Source organism: Gymnodraco acuticeps, unplaced genomic scaffold, assembly GCF_902827175.1.
Source record: "Gymnodraco acuticeps unplaced genomic scaffold, fGymAcu1.1, whole genome shotgun sequence".
Lineage (NCBI taxonomy): Eukaryota > Metazoa > Chordata > Actinopteri > Perciformes > Bathydraconidae > Gymnodraco > Gymnodraco acuticeps.
Genome location: NW_022989983.1, coordinates 768,814 through 777,700, shown reverse-complemented (window position 1 = coordinate 777,700; position 8,887 = coordinate 768,814). Strand labels below are relative to the sequence as shown.

General features: G+C 41.0%; 1 protein-coding gene across 16 annotated transcripts; it reads right to left on the bottom strand.

Moving 5' to 3' along the window:
- Positions 1–1,422: 1,422 nt before the first annotated feature.
- On the bottom strand, positions 1,423–5,485 carry LOC117543699. 16 transcript variants are annotated; one of them, XR_004568596.1, is made up of 11 exons: positions 5,430–5,485; positions 4,690–4,849; positions 4,371–4,476; positions 3,948–4,257; positions 3,358–3,443; positions 3,218–3,273; positions 3,085–3,118; positions 2,850–2,957; positions 2,410–2,493; positions 1,996–2,306; positions 1,423–1,819 (listed from the first exon to the last, which is right to left on the bottom strand). XR_004568596.1 is itself a non-coding variant. In XM_034212163.1 (11 exons), exons 4-11 carry the CDS (start codon positions 4,240–4,242, stop codon positions 1,689–1,691), a joined length of 1,062 nt encoding a protein of 353 aa, XP_034068054.1. In that variant the 5' UTR covers positions 4,243–4,257; positions 4,371–4,476; positions 4,690–4,849; positions 5,430–5,485; the 3' UTR covers positions 1,423–1,688. The 16 variants fall into 16 exon arrangements, 6 of the variants coding, with proteins under 6 accessions (XP_034068054.1, XP_034068047.1, XP_034068050.1 ...); XR_004568595.1 differs by having other exon boundaries at positions 2,890–2,957; XM_034212163.1 differs by having other exon boundaries at positions 2,890–2,954.
- Positions 5,486–8,887: the final 3,402 nt, after the last annotated feature.

Below are 8,887 nucleotides of genomic sequence, written 5' to 3'. Positions count from 1 at the left end.
CCTGGATCGCGAGCCCTGGATCCTGAGTCGTGGCTGATCCTGTTGCTGCGGTCCTGAGTCCTGGATCGCGAGCCCTGGATCCTGAGTCGTGGCTGTGCCCGTTGCTGTGGTCCTGGATCCTGAGTCCTGTATCCTGGATCCTCTATCCTGAGTCCTGGACTTCGAGTCGTGGCTGAACCTGTCTCTGCGGTCCTGCCTGACTCTCATCATACTACTTCCCTGATGGCTCCCACAGGATTGTTGACATCCTCGTGGATTCATCTTCTTATAGACACATGCATTTCCAAACATTTGGACTACCTACGCCAGGCATCCTCAAACTACGGACTCCGGTCCGGATCCGGACCGAACCACCACTGTCTCCGGACTCTGAGCAAATTATAGTTTTCATATGTATTATCTACGGTGGCCGGCAGGTGCAAACGCTAAACAACGGCCAAAAACACACACATAAGCAGGAAACACCTGCAAATAATGAAATGAAAAACCAACAAACCCTGAAAACACATACAACAGAAAAACGCTGCATTTACAGAAATGATGCAAGCTAAACCTACAACACACAAACCCCGAAAACAAACGCAACAGAAAAACGCTGCAAATACAAAAACGATATGCAAAGTCAAAAGCACATACAACCGAAAAACACATTACAAAAAAAAAAGACATTACAAAAAAAAAACATTCCGGAAGTGCTTCAGGCCTCTAGGGGGCGCGCTACGTGGAACAGATCGATGTATGACCAGACATAGAGAGAACGAACAAGAGGAAAGAAAGTTCATTTAAGTGGAGAAAGATATAAGAAGGTAAGTTTTGTTTTTTTATACATAGAGCGTCATATTTATATAGCTAGCGTTAGCGTGCCTAACTACTACACCAGCTGAGGGAGGAGAGCTTCACGTGAAGAGAAGAGAAAGTGAGGGAAGAACATTGTAAAGAGATGACAAATCAAGTGCAGGCAAATAACACGGGCCATAGTGAGTACCGCGGAAAAAGGACATTTGAATTCTTAGCAGTTTGTTTATATTTATGTATTTGTGTATAGATGTTGCAACTCTACAGAGCTTTAGCAATTGCCTGTAACTATGGTCATGCTAATAAAGCTATTGAATTGAATTGAGAGAGAAAGAGAGAGAGGAAGTGACAAAATGTGAAGAGGGACAAAGTAATGACAGGATAGTAGTGTGCATTAGACATTCAAGGAGAGAGAGAGACAAATCACAGATTCAACGGTGAACATGATGTATCTATCTATTTATTTAGCTAACCACTATTTAGACTATGTGTTTTTGATTGACTTGATTACATGGATTTACTACATCAATGTATGTCTTTTCAGGCTGCCATGTTTTGTCCTTTCTGTGGCCAACATCTGGGGACAGTTCAAGTGCTCTGTGGCAAACATGTACAGTTTTTGGCAGAAGTTGAACACAACAGTAAGTTCACTTTTTGTATTGTATCTGTTTCAAATGCAAGAAATAAGGATTCAACACACTGCTCTGTTTAGAATGCTAATTGGCAGATGCATACACTAGTTATCAGCATGAAGGACACATTTTTTCATTGTCTGTTTATGTGAAATATGTAGAAGCCATCATTAAATTGTAGACCAACGCATGATTAAATACACAAAACAGCTTATATTATACATTCATAATTGTGTATTAGTTATATCTTTATAAAGAACATTATACATTTAGAATCAGATTTTGAGACAGTGAGCCATGACATGATGTTTTCTTCTTTTTCTCCTTGTGTTTTTGAACTATAGAAGTTGCAATCATCCTCCCAGCATGAAAGTATTCGTCATCTTTTGCAGCTGTTGATATTTTTTGTTAAATTATTATCACGTTAACCAACAGTTGCCACGTTATCATAAAGATATACAGTATAAGATAATGTAATTGTCACGTAAATCAAGCTGCAAAATCCATAAGCAGCTCCTATATTTACAGTACAGTATTGAACATAAGACAGATTTGCGAACATCATTACCTGCATTGTCGAACTTGAGGAATTTCCTGTCCTGTGGACCATCAAATATTCTTCTCATTCTCAGGCATTCCATTAGGAGGGTCAGGAACTCACGCTTGGGACCACCAGTGTCCACTCCATCCTCAGTTTGTCCCTCATCGTCAGTAAACTTAACCTGCATCTGATGAGAGGGGTCGAATGAGGCCCCTTTGAAGCCGCGGATTGCTCCATCCCACACATTGGCTCTATTAATATTGAACCTGCTGCAAGAGGTATTTTTAATTTTTGCAGAGAGTTCTGCAACAATGTCTGGCGCAGTCAGGTATTCTGTGCTGGGAAAGACAAAGTGATGTATTGTAATATTAAATGATGAAGCTATAATAAGATTTACAGTATAGAATAAAAAAATCAAGTGATAAAAGTAACATTTAATACATTTCCTCTGCAGTTTGCTCCGTTTCCTCTTCTGGCTCAGACTGGCTGTCAATAATGATAAGTGCATACACAGTTGTGTAGTTGCTGCAGTGAGAAGACAGTTGAATAATGACTTTCAAATACATAATATATGCATGACAGTCATATTTGCAAAAGGATGTCGATCCTCTTCCTGTTTTTTTTTAATACATTGGGTTCTAAACTGACAACAGCACTTTGTCATACTCCTGCACAATCCTTGTAAACATTTGAAATGGATGCAACAAACAATATCTGACCTTTGACAAATATTTGTGGGTGTTTTTTGTATCGTCTTCACTAAGATGTTGTGGGTGTCCTTTGGAAATGTATGAAAGTATAATTGTTCTGCTTCCTGGCAATATTACCCACTGTGATTGGAGGCTATGCAAACAACCAAATGTACAAATAAAAATACACACCAAACAACTGTGTCACGATGCAACTGTCAACATCGTTTACCTATAGAAGGTGTTCTGACCCGGGGCAGACTGGACCTCTTCCTGGAATGGGGTTGGTTCTCCATCCTACTTTTACCCAATAAATAATGATGCAGTTGATCTAATGACAGTGTCATTAGCACACAAAGGTATTTATTGATTTCATGTTCACAAATTCAAACCTACATGGTATAATTACATTTGTAATTAGTCTTACCCGATCAGACGCTGGTTGTGGGTGCCTGAGAGGTCTGATAAAGGTAAACAAAAAATATATTCAAACTACTGTACTGTTAAAACATTCTGCTTCTTGTGGCACAAAATAACATGTTGACAATGTTTTATTTGACCCTGGCAAACTGTTGTCCATTCTGGGAGTGCTCTGTTCATTTGGAAAGTCCCACACCTGCATACAACACACAAATGACTGACTGAAATAAAATAAATTCACTTTAATTAAGAATAAATGCCACGATAGATCCAAACTGACCACGGTGTCAGCAAGACTGTCTCCAGATGGCAACTTTGCAAAAACCACACTGTCCTCGTCACTTGAAGAGGTTGTTCCAGTGTAACCTAAGAAAATAAAAGTGTCATGATTAATACTATACAAATAATTGTTCCCCTACGTCTGTACCTATCATCAAATGTTGGTTTGAATCCTGAATTATTGGATTGACATCAATCAGAAAGAATTCAATCGAAACACAAAATGTTTGTGAAATGTACATTATATTGTTGACCGTCTTTTTCACTCTCACATTAGGATTTAGGGCACAACAAACCAACATTGTTGTGAGAAAAAAGGTTAATTTAGAATTACAATCCTTAAGAGGGAATTTATAACAGTTTGAACAGAAGGAAAGTTTGGAAGCTTTTGTTGATACTTAAATTCCATTTCTTCTGCCACTATTCATAAAAGACCATTTGACGTCATAAGTTCAACCACGAAGAGAAAGGAATGATGGGTGGAATGAATTGTGTTAAGAAATATAGACAGAACAACTGTTATGTTTACATTTGAACTATTATACAGTTTAGTGCTTTAAACAAGGGGGAATATATGTCAGAAGCACTTACAACTGTTTTCAACGGCTTCAAGAGTACAGATGTACAACGTAATTCGTTGGTAGGGCTTTCCAATGGCCTCTTTGTACATCTGTACTGTGAAAGGGGTGTCCGTTCCGGGGATATTTGTTATCACCCTCGCATCAGGGTACAACAAGACATGGGCACCATCTTCCAAGTCCTGGTTAAAGGCTTTCTGCTTTTTTATGGCAGCAGCCAACAGTTCTTCACATGCCCATTGAGGTTCGACATTAAGGGGAAGTGACCTCCCTCTCAAAGGTTTAAGGCAGCCATCCATCCTCCTCATTACTCCAACAGAAATCTGCAAAAAGACAATAATATGCAAATGAATAAAACATTTTTTCGGACATTATATGAGAGTGTGGTGAGCAGATTTGAATGACAGATGTATTCATAACAGAAAACGTTGCATACCAATTTCTGTTTATTTTTGGAGTTATGCCGTCCCTTTGTAAAAAAGGTCTCTCCCTCTTTTTTATTTCCCTATATTTCTGAAAGGACTCTACAGCTGAGCTTCCTGCTACAAAAAAACAGGAATAAAACATTCATTACTCTTCATTATGTTCAATATGTCTCATCCTCAATCCCTTCTGAGGAACATCTTATAACACATTCAACAGTAGGTAAGTCACATAGTTTAGAGATGTATTTTTATAATAACAGAATTCGAACTTTTAAACCAAGTTTTCTATAAATACTTATTGTTTGGTAATAAAACGAACAACCTATTTACCTGCACTGGTGCTAGGCTGTGCACTTAGATGCGCACTAGTGGTGGGCATCTCCTCAGGGACTTTGTTAGCCACATCTTTTAGAAATGTGATGTCTCTGCCACAGACACCACAAAAGCCATGCGAAGATGTCACGCTGGAACCACAGAATGGACAGTACATCTGTGGAGAAATAAAATGTAGGACAGCTAGGTTAAGTCAAAAAGAGTGGATATTTTTCAGCTACCTAAATATTATAATAGTATTAAAGAACGGTCTTTCAATTAACTCATCAGAAGCCAACCTCCTGTCTATCCCCCCACAAACCAAGCACCGAACCTGGGGGGACAGCGCTTTCTCCATTGCTGCCCCCTCCCTCTGGAACTCACTCCCATTAAACATCAGAGACTGCACCGACCCCCCCCACCTTCAAAACACACCTCTTCAGACTGTCTTTTAATGTGGGAATAATGTTGTGTTGCTGTTTTAATATTTTAATTCAACTTTTTACATTTGATTTCCTTTTTATCACCGCATCGCATTTGCGGCTCAGTTGAGGTCCCATCCACGAGGTGAGGGCGTGATACCCCACCCAGTCTGTGATCTGCGTGTAGGGAGGGGCGTCCCGGTTCTATACTATATCTATATTATGTCAAGAGTTACATTTAGGTGCACAATGGCTCTTGCAAGCTCTTTGATCAAACATGCTAACGCTAGCTACGTAAATATGACGCTCTATGTATAAAAACAAAACAAAACTTACCTTCTTATATCTTTCTCCACTTAAATGAACTTTCTTTCCTCTTGTTCGTTCTCTCTATGTCTGGTCATACATCAATCTGTTCCACGTAGCGCGCCCCCTAGAGGCCTGAAGCACTTCCGGAATGTTTTTTTTTTGTAATGTCTTTTTTTTTTGTAACGTGTTATTCGATTGTATGTGCTTTTGACTTTGCATATCGTTTTTGTATTTGCAGCGTTTTTCTGTTGCGTTTGTTTTCAGGGTTTGTCTGTTGTAGGTTTAGCTTGCATCATTTCTGTAAATGCAGCGTTTTTCTGTTGTATGTGTTTTCAGGGTTTGTTGGTTTTTCCACTTCATTATTTGCAGGTGTTTCCTGCTTATGTGTGTGTTTTTGGCCGTTGTTTAGCGTTTGCACCTGCCGGCCACCGTAATTATCTCTCTGTATTATATGTGAGACATCGCCACAACGCATTCGCAACGAGTCAAAATTCTCCGCTATGTCCACTGCAAACATCGCTCTGCATGTCTGACTGTTCCACTGTGTTCCACCTGTGTGTGTCAACGCTTTGGTCCAATCACATTCAGCATCCAGTCAGCGTTTTTTCCCCCCAAACAATCTGCGAATCAGAGGCACAGTAGGGCGGGTCTTCGCGGAATGGGGGTGGGAAAAATGTGTGTGTCTCTTTCAACCTGTCTAAGTCAGAGCGAGAATTAAAAAAAACAAAATTCAGAGCGAGAGTTAACAGCTCATCTAGTTCCATCTGTACTGTAGCTTGTAGCCTAGTTTCACCTACCGGGGTGGCAACTGACACCCTAAAAATAGGCCTTGCCACCCCAGCTGCCACCCCAGTTGGCAGCTTTGTTTTGAAAGAAAAGTTGTGGCTCATCGGACATTTATGAGAGAAAGTCTCTAATGTCCGAGTGCAAGTGAATGCAGCACAAGATGCACGTCATGCACGTCCCCCGGTCCTGGCGCGAGTGTGGACATACGATTGGCGGCGATTTCATTTTGAACTGGACGGCGCAAAACGAGAAGCATTCGGACCCAAGCACTGAAGGAATGAGGTATTTGCGGTCTACACTGACAGAGAAGAGACTGTCAGTTTGGCTGTACTCAGCATTGAATCAAAACGCTCTACAGCTGTTGATCTTAATACGTTTGTGAGGCGTTTTGCTGAACAAAATGGCAATCGCCGCATTCAGCTGTAATAGACATGTCAACTTGATGCTCTGCTCACGGATGAGCATACACAACTATTAAAGGTGGGGTAGGTAAGTTTCAGAAACCGGCTCGAGTGCACTAAAATTTGAAAATACACAGCCGAAAAGAATCCGCCCCTTCCTTCAGACTTCCTTACAGAGCACCTCCTCCAACACACATGAACGCGCACATGACGTCTGCAGACTGGTGAAAGTGGCCGCCTGGCGAGTCATTGAAGTACTGCTGCAATGCACGCCCAATGAGGGCACTAGATACATTTGTGCGTGCACGAGATGGAAGGCTGACAGACAGGGCGGCAATCCAATCCGTTTAGCCGTGGTACTTTTACAGCACCACGGCTTCCACAGATGAAATTTGTTTATGGATTTTTTGTCAAATACTTCAGATATTCATTGCTATCGGGATGTTAAGAGCATTCCATGGAATATAACAAAAAGTGTATCTCGAGCCGGTTTCTCAAACTTACCTACCCCACCTTTAAGATGATGACCTTACGTGTGTAAATATATTTTTTTCTTTGAGGGGGTCTGCCCCCAAAAAACTGTTTTAAGTCCTGAGAAAGTCAAATAAGACGGTGTGTAAAACTTCACTGCCCAGCCAAAAAAAAGTAACCACTTTGATTTAACTAGGCCAGTAGGTAAGGGCTTTCCACTGGATAATAACTGAAGTATAAAATAATGCATGACTGAAGTGATGGAGACCATGTTGAAGGCAAACAAAAAGAGGAAATAACAGGTAAAATCAAGCAAATCCCCCTCTCAGATTCCACAGCAACCAGAAGAACATACATACTGGCTGGTGATTTGATTAATCAGCTTTGTGATGGAATAAAAAATGCACAGTGCATTTCCACTGACACCACTGACAATGCTCAGTTGCTGCTGTTTGTGAGTTTTTATGATGAGGCAAAGGGGGAGTTTGTTGAAGATGTGTTGGGCCTGACGAACCTCAGTGGACACACAAGGGGGCAAGACATTTATAAAGCAATAATGGGAATGCTGAATGAAAGAGGGTGCAGCTGCCTTTATTCATAACTGTGCAGCTCTTACACTGCGACTCTGAGGGGTCAAGCACAGACACAATAACAATGAAAACTGCTGCATACAGATTATTTTTGTTTTTGCAACCTCGTGTTAAGAATCTTCTTGCAATTGTTTAAAAGTTTGAATGACCGTAATAAACGGACCTTTGTCTTATTGAAACATTTATTTTGGACCTTTAAGATTTGTATTTGAGTACCCCTGACCTACGCTTTAAACTGTATTATCTCTTCGATTTACACACGGCATCTATTGCACGTCTGTCCGTCCTGGGAGAGGGATCCCTCCTCTGTTGCTCTCCCTGAGGTTTCTCCCATTTTCCCTTTAAACTGTGGGTTTTCTCCGGAAGTTTTTCCTTGTACGATGTGAGGGTCTAAGGACAGAGGGTGTCGTATTGTCATACTGATATTCTGTACACACTGTGAAGTCCACTGAGACAAATGTAACATTTGTGATATTGGGCTATATAAATAAAGGGACGGGCGGCGCAGTGGTCTGTGCGTTTGATCATCAGATCAAGGGGGCGTTGGGGAACTCCAGTTCGAAACCCGCTCCTGCCCCACTGCGTCAGGCCGTTGTGTCCTTGGGCAAGACACTTCACCCGAATTTGCTCCTGTGGGTATTGTATCTGCAAGCTGACGACATTGTGCATTTAAGCAACAAAAATGGACTACATATTTTTCATCTGAACACTAACAGCCTGAGACTGGCTGAACTCAGGCAGCTATTCATGAACGGTAAGGCAAGCATATTATGCTTTTCTGAGACCAAATTGGACAATTCCATTACAGATTCAGAGATTGAAATTGAAGATTATCTTGTAGTGAGAAGGGACAGGAACGTGAATGGAGGTGGTGTCTGCATGTACATACATAAAGACACCAATTTCAAAAACCGCACTGACCTGCATCATGAAAATATTGAATCTGTGGGTTGAAATTCTTTTTGACAATGCTAAATCTGTAATAGTCGGGACAATCTATAGACCACCGGAACAGAGTGACTTTTATGATACATTAGATGGGTGTTTGGCTGATGTGGGGGATGTAGAGACAATTATTATTGGAGACTGGAACACGGATATGCAACGTAAAGACACGTCCGTCTTCAAGTCCTTCAGTAGGATTTGTGATCTGCACGGCTTCAGCCAGCTAATCACCCAACCCACCCGGGTATGTGAAACAACACAAACTACCATTGATCTCATTCTGACCTCTGAC

Coding starts and splice junctions, on each gene's coding strand:
- LOC117543699 (XM_034212156.1), bottom strand. CDS start 4,242: ATGAGGAGGATGGATGGCTGCCTTAAACCTTTGAGAGGGAGGTCACTT. Junction 2,494..2,889: donor GGTCAGAACACCTTCTATAG/GTAAACGATGTT, acceptor TTCTCACTGCAG/CAACTACACAACTGTGTATG. Junction 1,820..1,995: donor CCTCAAGTTCGACAATGCAG/GTAATGATGTTC, acceptor AAATATCAACAG/CTGCAAAAGATGACGAATAC.